Raw genomic sequence first — 22,993 nt, forward strand, 5'->3', positions numbered from 1 at the left:
AATAAATAAATAAAAACCCTTCCCTTTAGAAAATTAGAACATCAAAGAAAGGCGGGTATTTAACAATTTGTTTAACAATTTTATTTTATTGTTTTAACTTTTTTTCCCCAATGTCTTTTCTTTAGTTTTATTCTGTCTTTGCTCAATTTTTTTTTCCTTTCAACCTTTTAAATAAAATAAAATGAAATTGTTAAACGTATCCCTGAGATGCTGGATTTTTATATGCAAGTATGTCAAGGTGACCAGCTATTGAGACCATCCCTATCCAAAATCACAGGTGAGATTTTGGAAGTTTTAAAGAAGAGATTGGACAACCATTTGTCTGAAATGGTGTAGGTAGGGTTTCCTGTCGGAGCGGGGGGTTGGACTAGATGACCTCCAAGGTCCCTTCCAACTTTGTTACTATTCTATTCTATTCTATTCTATTCTATATTCTATTCTGTTCTGTTCTGTTCTGTTCTGTTCTGTTCTATATTTTATTCTATATTCTATTCTATTCTATATTCTATTCTAATTCTTTATTCTATTCTATATATTCTATATTTTATATTCTATTATCAGTATTCTATTCTATTATCAGTATTCTATTCTATATTCTATTCTCTATTCTATTCTATTATCATTATTGTATTTTATATTCTGATTCTATATTCTAATTCTATATTCTATTCTATTATCATTATTCTATTCTACGTATATTCTATTCTATCTATATTCTATTCTCTATTCTATTCTATTCTCATTATACTATTCTATATTTTGATTCTATATTCTAATTCTATATTCTATTCTATTCTATATTCTATTATCATTATTCTATTGTCATTATTCTATTCTATATTCTATTCTATCTATGTTCTATTCTCTATTCTATTCTATTCTCATACTATTCTATATTCTGATTCTATATTCTATTCTATTATTATTCTATTATCATTATTCTATTCTACGTATATTCTATTCTCTATTCTATTCTATTCTATTCTATTCTATTCTATTCTATTCTATTCTCATTATACTATTCTATATTTTGATTCTATATTCTAATTCTATATTCTATTCTATATTCTATTCTATTATCATTATTTTATTGTCATTCTATTCTATATTCTATTCTATCTATGTTCTATTCTCTATTCTATTCTATTCTCATTATACTATTCTATATTTTGATTCTATATTCTGATTCTATATTCTATTTTATTATCATTATTCTATTCTATATTCTGATTCTATATTCTGATTCTATATTCTAATTCTATATTCTATTCTATTTATTCTCCTGTTCTGTTCTGTTCTGCTCTGCTCTGTTCTGTTCTATTTATTCTGCTGGCAGTGAGCCCCTTGTGCAAATGCTGACCCTTAGCATAACAGATCAAGGCAACCCCATCTCTCTTTTTTTAAATGCTGGTTTGAACCCGGAGCCAATCTCGGGTGTCCTATTAAATGTGGGCTTAGTGGAAGTTGCCACCACTGAATTAATCTAGTTGCAAACGTGATTCCTTTACCCTATAATCTTCACTTTCTAGAAAGCCGACAAGTCAGCAAACCTGGCCAGGCGTGTCCCAACGGGGTTGCAAAGAAGAGAACACACTCTGCACCCGGTCAGCGGCCCAGGGATATTGTCCCCGGATGGCGGATCTAAAAAGGTAGGGAAGAAGGAGAAGACTGGGGAACTCAGGAATGGGGGGGGGGGCGCAGGTAAGGGTCGTGCTGGGGCGGGGGAGAGATGGCTACTCAACACCCCCATCTTCCCCACCCACGTTGGTGTTGATGGACCTGTAATTTTCTGATCGGCGGCGCCTTGATTAAAATATTGCTTTCTGCTGATTTGTCTGGTGTCAATCCCTGCTTATCTGGAGCACGGAGAAGAAATCCTGAAATGGCTTTCTCTTTCTCTCTCCCCTGGGGACAGGACCCATTTTGGCACAGGCCTGGCACACACGCAACACACTTTCCCTTTCAAAAAGGAGAACGGGCCTGGGGGGGGGCACTAAATCTCCTGTGAGGAAGGGGGCAGCGACGAATTATCTGGAGCGGCTAATGAGGCCGCCTGGTTCTGGGTTGGAAACTCTAGGAGTTTTATTTCAGCATTCATACACACACACACAACATACACACACACAGAGAGAGAGAGAGAGAGAGAGAGAGAGAGAGAGAGAGAGAGAGAGAGAGAGAGAGAGAGAGAGAGACCTACACACACACAAACACACCTCTTTCTCCAAGAAAGCTGGATCTGGGTTTTTGTCCACCTCAAGTGAGTTAGAGAGAGACACCTACACACACACAAACACACCTCTTTCTCCAAGAAAGCTGGATCCGGGGTTTTTGTCCACCTCAGGTGAGTTGAAGAGGGGTGGATTTTAACTCCCAGAAGCCCCCAGCCGACCGTGCCTATTTTTTTCTCCCCCTCCTACCCTCTAACGCAGAGAGATTGCAGAGGAAGGGATTATAAGAGAGTAAGCAGGGCCACAATGGAATGCCGGGGAATTCTGGGAGTTGAAGTCCAGCCCTCTTAAAGTCGATGGGATTGACAAACCTTGAGAGTTGATTTCACAGCATCTCTCTCTCTCTCTTTCTCTCTCTCCCTCCCTCCTTCCCTCCATCTCTCTCTCTCTCTTTCTCTCTCTCTCTCCCTCCTTCCCTCCATCTCTCTCTCTCTTTCTCTTTCTCTCTCTCCCTCCCTCCTTCCCTCCATCTCTCTCTCTCTCTCTCTCTTTTGACCCCTGAATTTCCAAATACCCCTTCATCATCATCACCACCACCATCTTCATCACAGGAACGCCCCCCCCCCCAATCTGAAGCAGCATCTCAGCTTAAATCTCAGCTCCCGGGAAGGGGGGTGGGAGGAGGAAAGGAAGAGCCCCTCCCATCAAAACCACAGAGGGAGGGGGGCATTTAGAAGCTGTCTCGCAACACGTGAAGGCCTAGCAGCAGCCCTTTGGGGCCGAGCCCCCCCACCCCACCCCACCCCGGTCTTGCCCACCCCCACAGCCTCTACATTAATTCTCCCCCCCCCATCTTGCTCACCTTGCCAAGCAATGCAGCAAAAAAAAAATTTTTTAGCAAACGCACAAACAGCGGCAACCCTTTTGCATCTCCCAAGCAACACCCTCCCTCCCTCCCTCCTTTTTTTGACCTGGGGGGGGGCAGGGAAAGCGATTGAGAGCCAGGCGGGGGCGGGAAACTGAGGCAGAGAGGCCCAACCGGGCTGCGGAGAGGGCGGAAGGGACACCCCTCCATCTTTTTTTTAAAAGAAAGGGGGAAGGGGCGGGTGGAAAAAGAAAAAAAAAAGAGGAAAAAAATTGAATTATGCAACTGAAGGGTCTTCTCTCCTTACTCATCCCCCCTCCCTGCGCCTCCAGCCCCCCCCCCCGCAGGCCACTTTCTCTTTTTTTTTGGAAAAAAAAATGGGAAAAATGGGAAGCTGTGCGTCCTGCCAGCCGCCCCCTCCCCTATTCTTTCTCTCTCTCTCTCCCATTCATAATTCCTGAAGCTTTACAGTAAAAACACGCTGACGCCATCAGCTGTCTCGAAAGCTGACGCACTCCACCGGCCCCAACACACAACAACAACAACAACCACAACCACAACAACAGACACAAACCCACGCCTTTCTTTTGATGTGCATCCCCCTCCCTTGTACACCAAGTTACTCTCTTGTAATCCCTTCCTCAAATTAAAATCACCTGCTCCGGGACGGGGGGAGGTGTCTTCCTACCCCCCTCCCGTGCAAATAATGTACGTAGATCCCCCCCCAACGACGCAGCACTTCTTCCCCCCCCCCCGAAATCAGGGTTGGGGGAGGGCGAGCTAACTGCTTCTCCTCTGATGCAGTGGGGGGGGGCTTTCTTGGGGGGGGTCGCTTGTGAGGGAGTCTGCGGAGAGGCTGGGAAATCGGGGACACCCCCCCCCTTCCCCGTGGACCGACGTGGCCGGACGGAAAGAAAAGTTTGCAAGCCCCTCTCCCCACATGGCGGTCCCCACCCCTCGGGAACTGAGCTGGGGGCCCCCTCCCCCAATTGCAAAATCTGCCCCTCCCCCATGGCTCAAGTCACTCCCCCCCCTCAGGCCTGAGCGAACCCAGCCCCCCCAATCACCCTTTCCAACATCCGCCCCTCCGTCTTTTGCCCCCCCCACGCCCCCTCTCCATGCACCGGATCAGCTCTGCCCACCCCCACCCCCCAAACGTAACCCACACCCCCAAATATTTGCAGCCACCAGTCCGGAAGGATGGGCTTTGTAGTCCCCTGCAGCTGAAAGACCAGGCTCTGTGTGTGTGTGTGTGTGTGTGTGTGTGTGTGTGTGTGTGTGTTGTGTGTGCCGAGACCCTCAAATCTGGGGAGACCCACCCACCCCCAAATCCCAGCATCTCTGCTCTTTGTGCAGCCCCCCCCAAAAAACCGCACCACAAACCCATCGTTTTAAAACCTGCCCCCCCCTCGTCCGGCTTACCACCCCTTCTCTTTCTCCCCCAAATTACGGACCCCTGCGTGCCCCCCCCATATCACTGCGCCCCCCCTCCCCAATACCGTGAGGAGATGCCGTTCCTTCTTCGCCTTCCGGACGTTGTTCAGGAAACGCCGTCCCATTTTCTTGGCGTACCAGACGGAGACAAACATGATGTGGCACACAGCAAGGGAAGCGTGTGTGTGGAGGGGGGGGACGGACCGAGGCAGCCCCCCCGCCCCCCCAGTTCCTTAGAAGCAGCTTCAAGATTCCCCAATGACTCCAAGCTTTGCTGCCTGGACTGGGGGGGGGGGGCTAGTTGGCTTTGCGGTGCCAAGGGGGAAGGAGGGGGGGCAGACCTGGGAAAGTCCAGCTTTGGGGGGGGCGGGGGGGGCAGGAGGCTAGATTGTGCCAATGCCTGGGGGGGGCAGCAAGGAAGGCGCTCTACCCCTCCCTCCTGCTCAGCCTCCTCATCCTCAGGGGCAACCCCTTCCTTCGTCTTTTCCTTCCTTCCTTCCTTCCTTCCCACCTCTATCTCCTTTTTCCTCCCTCTTTTTCTCTTTTCCTTCCTTCCTTCGTTCCTTCTCTATCTCCTTTTTCCTCCCTCTTCCTTCCTTCCTCCTCTATCTTTTTCCTCCCTCTCTTTCTCTTTTCCTTCCTTCCTTCCTTCTCTATCTCCTTTTTCCTCCCTCTTTCTCTTTTCCTTCCTTCCTTTCCTATCTCCTTTTTCCTCCCTTCCTTCCTTCCTTCCTTCCTTCCTTCTTCCCTTTTCTATCTGCTTTTTCCTCCCTCTTTCTCTTTTCCTTCCTTCCTTCCTTCCTTTCCTATCTCCTTTTTCCTCCCTCTCTTCCTTCCTTCCTTCCTTCCTTCCTTCCTTCCTTCTTCCCTTTTCTATCTGCTTTTTCCTCCTTCTTTCTTTTCCTTCCTTCCTTCCTTCCTTCCTTCCTTCCTTCCTTCCTTCCTTCTCTATCTCCTTTTTCCTCCCTCTTCCTTCCTTCCTTCTTTCCTCCCTTCTCTATCTCCTTTTTCCTCCCTCTTTCTCTTTTCCTTCCTTCCTTTCCTATCTCCTTTTTCCTCACTCCCTTCCTTCCTTCCTTCCTTCCTTCCTTCCTTCCTTCCTCCCTTCTCTATCTCCTTTTTCCTCCCTCTCTTTCTCTTTTCCTTCCTTCCTTCCCGCCTCTCTCCCTTCTCTATCTCCTTTTATCTCCCTCTCTTTCTCTTTTCCTTCCTTCCTTCCTTCCTTCCTTCCTTCCTTCCTTCCTTCCTTCCTTCCTTCCTTCCTTCCTTCCTTCCTTCCTTCCTTCCTTCTTTGGGAGGGGGAATCAAACCGTCTCACTTTCTCAACAGGGTCCTGAAAAGATGGGGAGCAGTAGCAGGTGGGGGGAGGCATCAGCGAAGGGGAAAAAAACCCCAGCCTGCCCCCCCCCCGAGAGGAAAAAAAGGGGGGGAGAGGGGCAATATCTAGGCAGGGAGGAAAGAGTGCCGAGGCGGGGGTCTCTGCTGCCAGGGGAGAGCGTCTCCTAGGCACTGGACCCCCCCCCTCTTTTCTGCCTCCTCAAAACCCCCCCCCTCAATCTGTCGGGCATGCTCCTCCCCGTTGCCTTTTCGGAGCAGATGGAGGCCCAGATGGAAGAGGAGCCGAAGCCCCCCCCCCTCATCCCCATGCCTGCTGGGACCAAAAAGCAGGGACGGAGCCAGCTCCTTTGGGGAAGGGGCTCAGCCAGAAAGCGGGGGTCTCTCTCTCCCCCCCCATCCTGAGCCCCCCCCTTGGCCTCCCCCAGCCTAGGTGGTGGGGGAGGACCCCCGCGAAAGGGCCGACCCTGAGCTGACGCTTGAAACAGCCGCCCCCTCCCTTGTAATCTGGAAAGCATCTTCCCATTGGCAGGGAAGGAGGCGAGAGAAAGGGGAGGGGGCGTTGAGCTTCCGGTGTGTGTGTGGGGGGGGGGCAGAAAAGCAGGAACCAGGGCTCTGGGTCTTGCGGGGGGGGGGCGGCTAGGACGGAGGAGATGCGGGTTGAGGAGGGGGCTTTCCAACCAGAGCGCCCTCCCCTGCCCGGGTGGCTAGGAAAAGGGAGAAGAAAGAGAGGGGGGAGGGCGCTTCGCAGGTGGGCCACAGGTCCGGGGGGCCGAAAGGATGGAGCGCAGGTAGACCCCCTGCCCGAAAGCCCCCCCCATCTCTCCATTACCTGTCCACGAAAGACGGACGTCCTGCAGGAAGAGGGGGGGGCAGAATTGGGGTGGGGGTCCCAGGCCAGGCTGGCGTGCGTCTCCCCTGGCATCCGAGCCCCGAGCCAGCCGGACCGCGAAGAGCAGCTGTCCGAGGATGCCCTGCGGTTGGCCGCCTCGGCCACCAGGGGGCGCCCTTCCCCTGCTGCTGCAAAGCCTTGGGGGGGGGGCCGCCTGCGTGGGCGGGGGAAGGGGATGAGGAGGAGGAGGATGCTGGGAGCTGTAGTCCCTGGAAGGGGCCAGCCGAAGCCAATCAGAATGATGGGGAAGGGGATTCGGGCTGCACGCCTTGATGGTGGAAACTCCCCCTGCGATTCGACTTGGGGGGGGGAGGAGGAAGGGGGCTTCAGTTTCATCCCCACACACCCCCCGCCCCAAAACAATCCTGCCTTCATCCCTTCCTCTCCCGCCCCCCCTCCACCTTCCCTGCCTTTGGTCCAGACCGCAGGGAAGCAGGATTCGAACCGGGAACCGAGGAACGACTGCGGGCGACCTTTCCCGATTCACGCGTTCTAGCTAGGAACAGGCGGAAGCTTTGGGGCTTTTTCCTGAAAGGATTCGGAATAATTTTCCTAAAATGGTTATTACAAATAATAAGGGGATTTTTAATCAGCCCCCCCCCCGTACCCCAGAGACTAGCCCTCCCCTTTATCACAGATCAGCCCCTCCCCCTATAGGGGATCCACAGCGGATCCCTCCAGAAGTTAACCTCTCCGTTAGCAGCCACAACAATACAGATAGTCCTCGGTTTAATGACCGTTTGCTTAGCCGCCGTTCCAGGTTACAACGCCACTGAAAAAAAAAGAACGGCCGCTATACAGGTGGTCCTCGGTTTATGACCGTTTCTTCGGCAGCCGTTCCGCGTTCCAACAACGCAAAGGAAAAGCGACTGATGCCCGGTCCTCGCACTTAACGACCGTTGCCGCATCGCCACAGCCCACACGGTCAAAATCCCGGCACATATATTTACAATGGTTGCCGCCTCCCCGGGTCACAACCAGCTTCCGACCAGCTGAATGACCCATCTGATTCACTTAACGACCGCATTGATTCGCTTAACAAAAAGAAGTCACACAAAACGGGGGCGCGGCTCACTTCACAACCGCCTTGTTTCGCCATAGGCAATTCTGGTCCCCCCCCCACTGTGGTCGTTAAGCTGAGGACTGCCTGCGACCGGCCAGTCCTTCCTAAATAAAACGCTGCTCCTATTTTTTGCATCTTCCTAGGGCAGCTTGCCTTGCTTAGGAAAAGGTAGACTGCTCTAGGAGATGGAGGTTCCATCTAGCTGGGACGGGCACTTGGTTCTCCGCCCACGATGCCAGGGGCTGATTCTGGCACGGTCCTTTGAAATTGACGCGCAAACCTGACTCCGACGGGACAAAATATTCTGCCTGCAGACATGGAAATAAAAGGTTGTGTCGTAGGCCGCGCAATGACAGCAGCCCAGGTTTTTTATTTGCTGCTTTTTTAGAAATTAGGATTGCCCCTCTGCAAATTCCTAAGGAATTTTTGGTCGTTGGGTTTTTTTTTCATAAAAAGAGATCTTTCCCCATTTTCCTCCCCCTCCCACCCTTAAGAAGACCCCCCTCCCAAAATACTGTTTTTCAATCTTGGCAACTTTTAAGGTGGGTGGGCCTCAACTTTCAGAATTCTGTGGTGATGCTTTTCTTTTGATGTGCATCCCCCTGGTATGCCTGGTTACTCTCTTGTAATCCCTTCCTCTGCGATCTCTCTCTCTCTTTCTCTCTCTCTGCTCCAGAGTTGAAAAACGCTGCCCTAAATTAACACCGGCAACAAAACCAGGGAACACACATGTAGACCCGCACACACACTAATTCCCACCGCTCTGCTTGTGAAGAAAAACCTTCTCAAGATACTTAAGCCCTGATTAGCTGTCCTGAACTTTCGGCTGCGCAGGCTGTCCAAATTAAATACATTTGCATAAGGACAGGCCCGGCTGTCCTGCTGTGGCCCTTCATCACATCTTCCAGGACAGAGCAGACGTGACATCCGTGAAAGACACGCAGCTTTCTTTGGGCTTTCGCAGCCTCCATGTTGACTTTTTTGCTCTCCTGTTCACAATCCAAGGTAGATTACAGTGGTCCTCAGCGGTTTCCGTTCCTAACTTCTATCTCTGTCTATGTTGGAAAACTACTAGCCAGTCAGAGAGGCGGCGTCAAGCGGGGAAGTAGCCTGGCATCCTCGCGCAGCTGCAAAAGGCCTCAGCCTGAGATTGGCTTATTTCTTCATTTTATTTAATAAATTTATTAAATGAAATACCTACACAGGCTAACTCTGGGCGGCTTACAATATAGCCATATCTGGTTGTTTCCAAGGAGATTCTTCTACTGCCCTTACAAGGTATTCCTCGACTTACAACAATTTCATTTAGTGACCGTAGTTACCACGGTGCTGAAAAACGTGACAGGACCAGTTCGCACACAACCGTTGCAGCCTCGCACGATCAAAAGCCGGATGCTGGGCCGCGGATTCATATTTACAATGGTTTGCAGCGTCCCGGGATCAGGCACGATCCCCTTTTGCGAGCGTTGGACAAGCAAAGTCAACGGGGACGCCACACTCACTTAACAATGGTGTGACTCACATGACGACTGCAGCGATAGACTTAACCAGAGGCTGTAAAATCGGGGGGGCAAACCCTACTTAACCGATGTCTCACTTAGCAACGGGAAACCTTCGGCTTAATTGTGGCCGTAGGTTGAGCAGCCCCTGTGTAGGAACACTACTGGCTAAAAAAAAAATAGCAGAAAAAGATCTGAAGAACTTCACAGCAAGTTTGGAGAGAGGACCAGACCTCCTTGCCACCTCACCCCACGTCTAACCGCCCGTCAAACCTCGTCTCCTCTGACCGGTGCTAACCCACTTTACGGAGAGCGATGGGGGAACGGTCCCCCTCAACTTGCGACGTTTCTGCGGCGGGGAAGGAAATGACGTCACGCAAAGTCCTGCCTTGACCTCCTCTGAATGGCAGTGTAAAAGCCTCGAGGACTTCAGCTGTCAGAATTCTCAGCCAGTTCTTTTCACTTTGCTGAAATCAAGACATATTACGTCTACCGCATACCCGCCGTCTATTAAGAACAGGGGTCTTTCAACATTCAATCTTTTTCGACAATCAATGTCCTGATTAATTTTTCCCAGTTTTTTGTTTCCCGTTAACACAGTGGTTCTCAACCTGTGGGTCGGGACCCCATTTGGGGTCGAACGACCATTTCACGGGGGTCGCCAAACAACGCAGTCCGCCATTTTTCCCCCCCGTTTCCTTAGCTGTGCTACTCCCTTTTATTCTATTGGCTTTTGAAAGCCAATAGAATAGACTCTCTTGAATAGAGTCTAATTCTATTGGTTTTCAAAAGCCAATAGGAATTGTCCAGGCTGTCTCTGCCCTGCTGAGCCCGCCAAAAATCCCATTCTGCCAACGGTGCTGCACCAGCTGAGTAGTCCTCGACTTACGACCGGTTGAGTAGTCCTCGATTTACGACCGGTTGGGGGTCGCGGCATTAAAAAGGTTGAGAACCACTGCGTTAACATGTATTTTCATGTTCGATGTTTATCTTTTCCCAATTTTAAATAACCCCAATTCCCTTTATCACAATTCATCACAAGGAACATGTTAAAACAGCGAGGATATGTATAAACTAAAAATTATGGATAAATGCAAGAAAGTTATTTTTATTTAATCGATATAAGAAGAATTGTACTAATTTAAAGATGAGACAGTAAATACTAAGGGGAAAAGAGGGGAGACGCTTAATGTAATAGTTTGAGACCTGTACTAAAGACATTTGTATGTCATGGAATTATGGACCAACTCAGCCGCCACGTTGCTTTTCCAATACTGAAATGTGAAACTAGAAAACCAATACAATTTTCTTAAAAAAGAAAAGAAAAGAACAGGGGTCATCAAACTTGGCCCTTTGATGACTTGTGGACTTCAGTTCCCAGAATTCCTCAGCTAGCTCTTTTCACTTTGCTGAAATCAAGACGTATTACGTCTACCGCATGCCCGCCGTCTATTAAGAACAGGGGTCATCAAACTTGGCCTTTTGATGACTTGTGGACTTCAACTCCCAGAATTCCTCAGCCAGGCGCCAGGCCCATTTTCTGCCTCCCATGCTCTGAAGCAGAGAGAGACAGAGAGAGAGAGAGATCGCAGAGGAAGGGATTACAAGAGAGTAACCAGGCGTTTGAAGTACCCCTGATTAAGAAAGTTGCCTTATCAAACAGTGCAATAAACTTTGGAAAAGTCTAGCCATATTTCTTCTCCGATCCTCGCCGAATTCTGGTAAATGCTTTCCGGCTGGGAAATTCTGGGAGCTGAAGTCCACCAATCTTAAAGTGGCCAAGTTTGGCCTAAAGGAAAACTCCTGGCAGAACAGGCATTGCCAATGGGGCCGTACATCTTCTGCTTCTCAAGGACTGGAAGGAAACACGTAGCTGCAATGGATAGTATACCGTAAATGCGTTGTGGATACTTTGTGGATATGCTGAAAACAAGAACGGAGCTCCTGTTTGCAATCTTGCACAGGGGAAACCAAGTCAGATCCAGGCACTTCCTGGAAAAATCCGGATCCCCTCCTTTTCGGACCCCTCTCTCGAACACAGACCTTATTTTGCCACACTTCTACTGCTCCCCCCCCCCAAAAGCTTTCTACAGATGTGCCACCATTCCAGCTGCACAACAACGTGGAAGACGCGGAGACGTTAAAACCAGCCCAACCTCACAAGGCGCTCGTCAAGAAAACATCCCACTTATGAAACATTCCCCACCTTTTAATTAGCATTTATTTAATTAGCATTTATCCCTCGTTTGTATTTCACTGACTCTTAGAGGAGAAGATTAAATTAAATTAAAAGCTGCCATCAGCATTAAAAAGAAAAAAAAAAGGCCAGCAGCGTCCGACTCGTAGTTAGCACGCTTAAAGGTTATAAAAAGGAGATTTTCCTATGGATCAGTGGTTTTCAACCTTTTTAATGCCGTGACCCCCAACTGGTCGTAAGTCGAGGACTACTCAACCAGTCGTAAGTCGAGGACTACTCAACTGGTGCAGCACCGTTTGCAGAATGGGACTTTTGGCGGGCTCAGCAGGGCAGAGACAGCCTGGACAATTCCTATTGGCTTTGGAAAGCCAATAGAATTAGACTATTCAAGAGAGTCTCTTTCCAAAGCCAATAGAATAAAAGGGAGTAGCACAGCTAAGGAAAAGAAGGGGGGGAATGGTGGACTGCGTTGTTTGGCGACCTCCGTGAAATGGTCGTTCAACCCCAAATGGGGTCCCAACCCACAGGTTGAGAACCACTGCTTTGGATGAAGAAGGATCCGGTCTTTGATTCGGACAGGGTACCACCAGGAAATGCTGCGCCACAGACTGGGAAGATCCCCTTCCGCATTGTGGCGAGGACAGCCCCACGAATCTATCGATGGGATACCCCCAAAACTGAGCTTAATTTGTGGACATTCAGGAAAGGAACTGGGGGGGGGGAGAAAGACGGTCTCCATCTTGACTTTTTTGCCCTTATCCTTGTGCTAATCCGTGTGTCTCCCTTTGTTTTTACTTTTTTTTTTTTTTTTTGCAATGGGTAGGAGGAAGTTTGCATCGACCTGTTGCGAAAATTTTATTCAAGATTGCAGCGAAATTGTTCTTCCTATTCTCGCTTTTGGGAGAAAGAACCAGGCAACAGTGGAGAACTCTGGAAGGACGCGATAAAATCTAATTTCAACATTCCTCCTTCAAAGAGAGACAAATAGAGATTCTCTGTGGTCAAAGGAAGTTGAATATACAGCTTTCTCAACACCTATGCAGCCATTTTGGTCTAATGCTGAAGGCACCTGGTCAGAAACCAGGAGACGGTGAGTTCTAGTCCCGCCTTAGGCGTGAAAGCCGCCTGGGTGACTTTGGACCAATCACAGGAGACGGTGAGTTCTAGTCCGGCCTTAGATGTGAAAGCAGGCTGGGTGACTTTGGACCAATCAAAGGAGACGTTAGGTTCTAGTCCCGCCTTAGACATGAAAGCCAGCTGGGTGACTTTGGGCCAATCACCAGGAGATGGTGAGTTCTAGTCCCGCCTTAGACATGAAAGCCGCCTGGGTGACTTTGGGCCAATCACCAGGAGACGGTGAGTTCTAGTCCCGCCTTAGGCATGTAAGGTGCCTGAGTGACTTTGGGCCAATCACCAGGAGACAGTGAGTTCTAGTCCCGCCTTAGACATGAAAGCCGTCTGGGTGACTTTGGGCCAATCACCAGGAGACGGTGAGTTCTAGTCCCGCCTTAGGCATGAAAGCTAGCTGGGTGACTTTGGGCCAATCACCAGGAGACGGTGAGTTCTAGTCCCGCCTTGGGCACAAAAGCCTGCTAAGTGGCTTTGGGCCAGTCATTCCCTATCCGCCCCACCCAACTCACAGGGTTGTTGTTACGGGGAAAATAGGAAGAGGAAGGAGGATGAGGTATTCTTGCCCCCTTGAGTTGCTTGCAAAGTAATAGCGGCAGGATAGAAATCTAATGAAAACAAAACAAAATAAAACAACAACAACAAAAAAAAACCAAAGCAAAACTGCGTTCCTTTTAGGAAGACTCTGGCAAGGATTGCATCCCAATCGGTGGATCGGACTTCCCCAGAACACAGACTCCCCGTGCGAGATTGCAAGGCATTCCCCGGCCCGTTTCCCACACCACCACCACCCCTTTGGATGGCAGCTCCGCCATGCGCCATTCGAACGCAGTCCTTTTGACCCCCCCCAATCCTCCCCCCCCCCGGCTTGCGGTTATAAATACAGATACCTGTCAGCAGGGCAGAGCAGAGGCTACGCGTGTGAAAGGGCTGCGTGGAAAAGGTTGCGTGAGGGTAGGGGTCAGGAGGGGCCACGCAATGCTCCAAGCCATGCCTGTCATGCTCACACACAAACACACACAGGCATGCAGAGAGGAGACAGAGTCGCAACAGGTAGAGGAGACAGACTCGTGGGGAGTCCCCGGTGCTCTCTGAGCTGGGTGGGTTCCTTGCAGATGTTTCATGACCTATCTAGGGAACATCATCAGTGCTAGAAGGGAGTGGGAGAGGAGGAGGAGGAGGAGGAGGAGGAGGAGGAGGAGGAGGAGGAGGAGGAGGACGACGACTGTGGGGTCCCCGGTGCTCTCTGAGCTGGGTGGGTTCCTTGCAGACGTTTTATGACCCAACTAGGGAACATCATCAGTGCTAGAAGGGAGTGGGAGAGGAGGAGGAAGAGGAAGAGGAGAAGGAGAAGGACTATGGGGTCCCTGGTGCTCTCTGAGCTTGGTGGTTTTCTTGCAGACATTTCATAACCCAACTAGGTAACATCATCAGTGCTAGAAGGGAGTGGAAATGGTAGAGGAGGAGGAGGAGGAGGAGGAGGAGGAGGAGGAGGAGGAGGAGGAGGAGGAGGAGGAGGAGGAGGAGGAGGAGGAAGACGACTATGGGAGTCCTTGGTGCTCTCTGAGCTTGGTGGTTTCCTTGCAGACGTTTCATGACCCAACTAGGGAACATCATCAGTGCTAGAAGGGAGTGTTGGGTTAATTCCCTGTGTATATACAGTCGCTTCTCTTGCCCGTGTTGGTGGGGGTGTGCTTTTGTCCTTGATAGTTCTGTGATTAGTGCTTGAGCAGAGGGTTGGACTAGAAGACCTGCAAGATCTCTTCCAACCCTTATTATCCTGTACAGGTAGTCCTCGACGCACGGGCACAATTAAGCCCAAAATTTCTATTGTTAAGTGAGACGCTTGTTAAGCCCCACCCGTTTTACAACCTTTCTTGCCACCGTTCTTAAGTGGATTGCTGTGGTTGTTAAATTAGTCAAATTGTCGTTAAGCGAATCTGGCTTGACTTTGCGTGTCAGGAGGTCGCAAAGGGAGACCCATCAGTGCTAGAAGGGACGCTGCAACTGTCGTAAATACGATTCAGTTGCTAAGCGTCTGAATTTTGATCACCGGGATACTGCCACCGTCGTACGCACGCGCGAAACATGGTTATAAGTCCCATTTTTCATCGTCGTAATTTTGAACGGTCACTAAATGCAAGGTTGAACATCGAGGACCGCCTGTAGACGGTTTGCCAAATAAAAATGCAAGAACTAGACCGTGACGACACAGGAGACAATCAGAAACATCTGCAAAGGAATAAAACTCACAAAGGAAGAAGGGAACAACCACACGCTAGCCTTCCTGGGTGGACTCGTCAGCAGAAGATGCAACGGCAAATTAGAGACTTCAATTCTGCTGAAAAGCAACCCACACTGACTTAGTGGTCCTTTAGCAAAGTAACAACACAACCTCCCACCAGAATTGCTGTGGAAGAACATTATCCAGACGAGGACAAACGCACTGCAGCAACACCACGAAGAGGACACACATCTCCGAAACTCCTGGTAGCCCAAGAAGAAGAAACAAAACGGGTCATCTGCAACAGGGATCCCCAATTCCTGGGTTGTGGCCCGTTCTGAAGCAGGCCGTGCAAGTGGCAGGTGAGCGTGCGAGTGTACGCAGCTCCACTTGCCCAAGCGGTAGGCAAGGGTGTGAGTGTATGCAGCTCCACTTGCCCAAGTGGTAGGCAAGCGTGTGAGTGCACACAGCTTCACTTGCACAAGTGGTAGGCAAGCGTGTGAGTGCACACAGCTCCACTTGCCCAAGCGGTAGGCAAGGGTGTGAGTGTATGCAGCTCCACTTGCCCAAGCGGTAGGCAAGGGTGTGAGTGTATGCAGCTCCACTTGCCCAAGTGGTAGGCAAGCGTGTGAGTGCACACAGCTCCACTTGCCCAAGTGGTAGGCAAGCGTGTGATTGTACGCAGCTTCACTTGCACAAGTGGTAGGCAAGGGTGTGAGTGCACACAGCTCCACTTGCCCAAACGGTAGGCAAGGGTATGAGTGTATGCAGCTCCACTTGCCCAAGTGGTAGGCAAGCATATGAGTGCATACAGCTCCACTTGCCCAAGCGGTAGGCAAGCGTGTGGGTGCACACAGCTCCACTTGCCCAAACGGTAGGCAAGGGTGTGAGTGCACGCAGCTTCACTTGCACAAGTGGCGGGCACACACAGAGGCGCCTCTCTCCCCCACACTGCTGCTGCCACAAAATTGGAAAAACTGGGGACCACTGAAGTACAACGTGCAATGTATCGACTGTAACAGAGTCCTGCAGAAGACTAGTGGAGCACATCCACGAACACCAACTAGCAGTCAGAAGACACAATGAACACTGCTTACTCTCACAACACATGGACAGACTCAACTGGGAAACGGTGGGCCTCTCGGACCCAGCTTAATCCAAAAATACTAGGGAATTCCTGGAAACCTGGCTTTCCAACAAAACAGCCATCAGCGGACACAAAGCAATAAATCACATTTACCCCCCCCCCCATTCCAAAGAGACAATAAAAAAAAGCAACTGGAACACATCGTCTCCAGCAACCGACACTCAGATAAGCAGGGATTAACACCAGACAAAAAACCAAGCAGAAAACAATACTTGAATCAAGGCACTAACAAGGAGAAAAACACACCTCCATCAACACTGGCAGGGCGAAGTACTGTGTACAAACAGAGAACAACCCACCCACCCACCCCAGTACTGATATTGGTGACGTTACCTACTTGGCACATGAAACGTCTGCAAGCAAAGAAGCAGGTTCAGAGAACACCAAGCACTCCACAATTCAACCCTGAACTACAAAGATTGTCACTCATAAGGACATATACACATGTCTATCACCAGGGTGGATTGATGGGGAACATTGGTCCCACATGTAGGCCAGGGGTGTGTGTGCAGTGTCTATGTCAACACTGCTAACATCAAATGTTCTTGCTTTGACAACATATGGAGACGCAACCATTTCCCTTTACTTTTATGTTTTACTCTTAGAATTAGATGATAATGGGGGGAAGGGAGAGGAATGTGTTTGGGAGTTTAGTTAGACAAAACAATAATGTAGAATGGTTGGAAACCAAGGTTCTTTGTAATAAGAGCCGATAAGACATGGCAGATGGTAGAACTGGTGGGAAAGCCTACATTTCAAACGAATTGGAGAATGTGATTTATGACTGTTAGTTGGAGGAGGGAATTGTGCGCTGATACTATGTGTTTAGAGGAGGGGAAGCCAGATTTTGGCTTGGACTATGTCCGTGCCGATGTGTTGCTACTCGAATAAAGATTCTTTAAGGTAAACAATGCCTCGAAGTTCTCTGAAGAGTTCCATCGGTCAGAACCATGACAGTCTGATCATTTGATGACAACAAGGAAGTGGTTCTCCAGAAGGACAGTAGTAAGTGTGGATTCTGGGTTGCGGTGTCAGCACACTGATCAGCTGCTGGACAGTTGGTGGCCGGGCACAGGAGTGACTGAGTAGGTGAGGTTTAAAAATTGACCCACTCCGGGTGTCAAACTTGCTAAGTACATATTTCTGAATTCAGGGCCGGAGGCTGTAGCCCACCCACCTGCCAGAATCACATCTAGCTTTGTGCTGTAACGTTGGCACGTTGGTGCCTCTCCATGATTTTATGTTGAAATCATTGGTCTTTGGGGCAAAGGCAAAAGCAGTATCTATTACAAGTAGCCCTCAACGTACGACCACAATTGAGCTCAAAATTTTCAGTCATTAAGGGAGACATTTGTTAAGGGAGTTTTGCCTCTTTTTTACGACTTTTTGGCCATCGTTGTTCAGTTGTTAAATTAAGTGAAGTGACTCTGATTTCACCACTGACTTTGCTTTGTCAAAAGGTTGCAAAAGGGGATCACGTGATCCCGGGATGCTGCAACCGTCATAAATGTGAGTCAGTTGCCAAGCATCCGAATATAAATCACAGGGATGCTGCAATGATGAGAAAAATGGTTCTAAGTCACTTTTTTCGATGCTGTTGTAATTTCGGTCAGTAAATGAACGGTTGTAAGATGAAGACTATCTATACAGAACCGCGATAGGCAAAAATTAACCTGGGCTTAGTTGGGGGAAAAAGGGGGAAATTAAAAAAAAAATCTGACAAAATTCCATTTTTTTAAATCAAGATTATGTTTTTGTTCTATAAGGAACAAAATGTGGTTGTTCTGTGTGTGCACGAGAAAGAGGCGGCCCTTGAGTTATGACTGTATTGGAAACAGTCGTAACAGTCATAATTTGTGATAATTATAAGGCAGGTCAGCCTGATTTTATGACCTTTTTCGCAGCGGTCATTAAATGAATTGCCCCGGTCAATAAGTCATTAAGCAAGCTAATGATTTGCTAGGGGTGCGCGTTTGCCGAAAGCCACAACTAAGTGCTGGATTTCAGCAAAACTGTTGTAAAAGGCAACCACAGGGATGCGGCAAAAGGTCGTAATGGTGGTCCAGTTGTTGAATGTCTGAAGTGCAGTCAAAGGACAGTTGGGGGACCCAATCCACTGAAACTTCAAGTCCAGATTATAAGTATTGCCAGGTAGTTAGTTAAAAGCAACTGGTCGTATTTGAGGACTACTTGTGTTCCACCTCTAAAAAGTCAGGAGTAACCAGCTAACACTCCACAAAAGCTCAGGGAGTAACAGAAAACTGGAGAACACAATCTTCCAATTTGCCAGGAACAGACATATATTTGTACGCTGGACCGCTGCATGCTACAAAGACAGAGACACCGAAGGACACACCACGAGTGCAGAACCGTACATCAACCAGCTGTTGTGAAATGACACAAGCTCAGGGTCCCCACTTTGGCCCATGCTTTTGCTCCCTGGGAATGAGTTACGCACACCACCTCCCTACACCACAACGTGAAACACGCAGAGGAAATCTGAAGCTGGTCGAAGCAGAGGTGGACAATGCTTCTTTTAAACGCTGTTCTGTGCCTGCACAGTACAGGACCCGACATTGGGAAGGTTAAGGAGCCTCAAACAGGTCAGTCATAAAATGCTGGGCGTAGCCGTCGTACTCTACACAGAATTCAAAGCTGAATGTTGCTCTCTCGCTAGCTAGGATCGGAACACCACACAGTTTTGCACATTTTTCAAAACACATTTGCAGCCAAGACGACTGGCGTGAAGCCATTCTGTGTGTCGAGAAAAGCACCACACTGATGCACCCGCCACGCGACAGAGAGACTGGCATGCACCACAAACGGGTCTTCTTTGTACCAAAGCGACAGCGGCGCACGCAGGCGTGACTGACAGGATTCTGAGGCAACTCGGGGCGGACCTCGCCCGACCCACGTACCGCCATGTGTAACCCGGACACAAATCAACGTACATGCACCACGCCTAGCACACAGGCATAGGGACACGGCCGTCATGCCAGCCCACGGACCCCGACAGAGACCACAGTGGGTGCAGGTGTGTGGAGGGGGGCTGCGGCAGGGGTGGGTGGGGCCAGGTGCGCCAGTGGTGGCAGCGGCGGGACGGTGCCCCGTCTCCTGGCCGGGGCACCCGTGCCCCCCCTTCCTACCTTGACGGGGGAGATGTGCGAGTGAGACACGTAGCCGTGGACGCTCTCAATCTGCGATAGATTCTTCTCCGCCACGTGGACCAGCTCGGGGGCCTTTACCTGGTTGGGGAGGTGGGCGGGGCTATGCTCCAGCGGGGGGCTGTCTTCATCTTGGTAGCGATATTTCTGAAAGGAAAGGAAAGAGGCAGACCGTCACCAAGGGATGACCCCCTCCCCTCCTGACAGGCCTGACTGACTGCAGAGCAGGTGATACCAATAAAAGAGAATATCTGTAGACTCAGGGTTGAAGTGAGCGTTCTTTGGGGCTCTCTGAGCTGGGTGGTTTCCTTGCAGACGTTTCCTGACCCAGCTAGGGAACATCATCAATGCTAGAAGGGAGGAAGGAAGGAAGGAAGGAAGGAAGGAAGGAAGGAAGGAAGGAAGGAAGGAAGGAAGGAAGGAAGGAAGGAAGGAAGGAAGGAAGGAAGGAAGGAAGGAAGGACCCCGGGGTCCATGGCGTTCTCTGAGCTGGGTGGTCTTCTTGCAGACGTTTCATGACCCAGCTAGGGAACATCATCAATGCTAGAAGGGAGGAGGAGGAAGGAAGGAAGGAAGGAAGGAAGGAAGGAAGGAAGGAAGGAAGGAAGGAAGGAAGGACAGACCCCGGGGTCCTTGGTGTTCTCTGAGCTGGGTGGTCTTCTTGCAGACGTTTCATGACCCAGCTAGGGAACATCATCAATGCTAGAAGGGAGGGGGGGTTAGGGAGAGGAGGAGGAGGAGGACAGTGACTTTGGGGTCCTTGGTGCTCTCTGAGCTTGGTGGTTTCCTTGCAGACATTGTATGACCCAACTAGGGAACATCATCAGTGCTAGAAGGAAGTGGGGGAGAAGGAGGAGAAGGACTGTGGGATCCTTGGTGCTCTCTGGTGGTTTTCTTGCAGATGTTTCATGACCCAACTAGGGAACATTATCAGTGCTACAAGGGAGTGGGGTTTGCAGAGAGGAGGAGGAGGAGGAGGAGGAGGAGGAGGAGGAGGAGGAGGAGGAGGAGGAGGAGGAGGAGGAGGAGGAGGAGGAGGAGGAGGAGGAAAGTGACTTTGGTGCTCTCTGAGCTTTGTGGTTTTCTTGCAGACATTTTATGACCCAACTAAGGAACATCATCAGTTCTAGAAGGAAGTGGGATTTAGGGAAAGGAGGAGGAGGAGGAGGAGGAGGAGGAGGAGGAGGAGGAGGAGGAGGAGGAGGAGGAGGAGGAGGAGGAGTTGGTGGTGGAGAATAGGTTCCTTGGTGGTTTTCTTGCAGACGTTTTAGTACCCAAACTATACACCATCATCAGTGCACTGATGACGTTACCTAGTTTGGAAATAAAACGTCTGCACAAAACCAGCAAGCTCAGAGAGCACCAGGGACCCCATAGTCATCCTTCTCCTCTCTCTTCTCTCCTTCCTGCATTCTGCAAACCCCACCCCCCTTCTAGCACTGATGATGTTCCCTAGCTGGGTCCTAAGATGTCTGCAAAAAAACCCCAGCAAGCTCAGAGAGTACCAGGGACTCTTCAGAGCAGGAGATGTTTGCTCCACCCAACATCTGGATCTGAACCTAGGTCTCACAGCAAGACCACGGCACCCCCAACTCCCTCCTGTCCTAAACCAGGCCCCCACTATTTGGAAATATAGACAGTCCTTGACTTACAACTACAACTGAGCCCAATCATATCTGTGGCTCAGACAGCTGTTAATTGATTTTTGCTCCTTTTTGCTCCCACAAAACAGAAATAGAACGTGACAAAAGAAAGCAAAGATAGTACCAATAGCGATAGGCACCTTGGGTGCAATCCCAAAACATCTGGAGCACCCTTGGACCCCATTGGTGTTGACAAAATCCCCATCCGTCAACTGCAAAAGGCAGCTTTGCTCGGAAGGACTGACATCCTGCAAGGAGAGACTAATATTGTCAAACCACATCTGTCTATCCCTTGGGAAGGACCTTAGAGGTGGATAAAGAGGCCAAATCCAGCCTCAACATCTGGCTGACTTTGCTACTAACCGTAATAATAGAGCTTCCCTCTTTAACGCCATCAAGCAGCCACACCTGTCTATCCCAGATCCTTGGGAAGGACTGGAGAGGTGGAAAAGGAGGCCAAATCCAGAACATCTGGCTGACTTTGCAACCAACTGTAATAATAGAGCTTCCCTCTTTAACACCATCAAACAGCCACATCTGTCTATCCCAGATCCTTGGGAAGGAACGGAGAGGTGGATAAAGAGGACAAATCCAGCCTCAACATCTGGCTGACTTTGCAACCAACTGTAATAATATAACTTTCCTCCTTAACACCATCAAATAGCCACATCTGTCTATCCCAGATTCTTGGGAAGGAACGGAGAGATGGAAAAGGAGGCCAAATTGAGCCTCAACATCTGGCTGACTTTGCAACCAACTGTAATAATAGAGCTTCCCTCTTTAACACCATCAAACAGCCACATCTGTCTATCCCAGATCCTTGGGAAGGACCTCAGAGGTGGATAAAAAGGCCAAATCCAGAACATCTGGCTGATTTTGCAACCAACTGTAATAATAGAGCTTCCCTCTTTAACACCATCAAACAGCCACATCTGTCTATCCCAGATCCTTGGGAAGGATTTTAGAAGTGGATAAAGAGGCCAAATCCAGCCTCAACATCTGGCTGACGTTGCAATTAACCACAATGCAGAATAAATACAGGCTTGGAACAAAACCGAAGAAGAGATTTAAGAAGGATTTGGGGGGGGGGATTGTCACCCTCTCTGTTCCCCCACCGTCTCCATTTCTCCTCTGTTTCTTTTCGCAAGACCCCGAAGGGAAAAGAATAATTACGGTTCTTCCCCGCAGTTCAAACTGCCGATGCGAAGGAGTCAGCGAAGCCTGCAGAACACCCTCCCACGGGGGCTTCTAAAATGTGGCGGGTTGGGGGGGGGAAGCGGAGAGGAGACCACAAAAAAAAAAAGCACAACCGCACAAAAACTCCTCCTAACACCCAATCTCGGGGTGTTGGGAGCGCACCCTGGCTCTGACCCGCAAGGAAGCGTTTTCCAAGCACCTCCGGAAGGAAAGACGCTGGCTGGGACCCGGCGGGAATTCTGGGTTTGTGTCGGACTGGTTGGGTGTGCAAAGGATCACACCGTCGTGGCGTGCAGGGTGTAAGCGATGATGCTCAGAGGCTGGCAAGGAACACCAGGGAAGGCTGAGCATCCCAGCTTGCAGGCAGGCCCCGACTTACGACACAATTGGGATCTCAGGGGCTGCCCCAAAGAAGAGGCAGTCAAGCTGTTCTCCAAAGCGCCTGAAGGCAGGACAAGAAGCAACGGATGGAAACTCGTCAAGGAGAGAAGCAACCTAGAACTAAGGAGACACTTCCTGACAGGTAGAACAATTAACCAGTGGAACTACCTGCCTCCAGAAGCGGTGAATGCGACAACACTGGAAGTTTTTAAAAAGAGACTGGACAGCCATTTGTCCGAAATGGTCTAGGGTGTCCTGCCTGAGCAGGGGTTGGGCTAGATGACCTCCAAGGTCCCTTCCATCTGTTATCCTTCCTTCCTTCCTCCCTCCCTCCCTCCCTCCGTCCAACACTGGACATTTTTAAGGAGAGACTGGACAGCCATTTGTCCGAAATGGTGTAGGGTTTCCTGCCTGAGCAGGGGGTTGGCTAGATGACCTCCAAGGTCCCTTCTATTCTATTCTATTCTATTCTATTCTATTCTATTCTATTCTATTCTATTCTATTCTATTATTTTTTATTATTCTATTCTATATTTTATTATTCTATTCTATTCTATTCTATTCCTATTCCTATTCCTATTGTCATTATTCTATACCTGCAGCAATGGCCCTAATTTTGTAATCCGGGTGCTTTTTATCAATACTGACAGAAATGA

The 22,993-nt window shown here is 49.5% G+C and overlaps 1 protein-coding gene across 8 annotated transcripts in view; it reads right to left on the reverse strand.

Annotated features, from left to right (window-relative positions):
- The window catches only part of DLG4 (discs large MAGUK scaffold protein 4), a 98,346-nt gene that overhangs the window by 25,365 nt on the left and 49,988 nt on the right, over positions 1 to 22,993 (reverse strand). For 3 of the 8 annotated variants that reach the window (XM_039337890.1, XM_039337894.1, XM_039337892.1), the window contains one exon: positions 19,198 to 19,263. In XM_039337890.1, the coding sequence (XP_039193824.1) occupies positions 19,198 to 19,263 (66 nt within the window). Of the gene's footprint in view, positions 1 to 4,532; positions 4,622 to 6,634; positions 6,654 to 19,098; positions 19,264 to 22,993 lie in introns of those variants that run through there. The other 5 variants (XM_039337888.1, XM_039337893.1, XM_039337889.1 and 2 more) reach the window with 3 other exon arrangements.

The sequence above is a fragment of the Crotalus tigris genome, unplaced genomic scaffold (assembly GCF_016545835.1).
Source record: "Crotalus tigris isolate CLP2741 ecotype Arizona unplaced genomic scaffold, ASM1654583v1 scf7180000017690.20705106771:4171800, whole genome shotgun sequence".
Classification (NCBI taxonomy): Eukaryota; Metazoa; Chordata; class Lepidosauria; order Squamata; family Viperidae; genus Crotalus; species Crotalus tigris.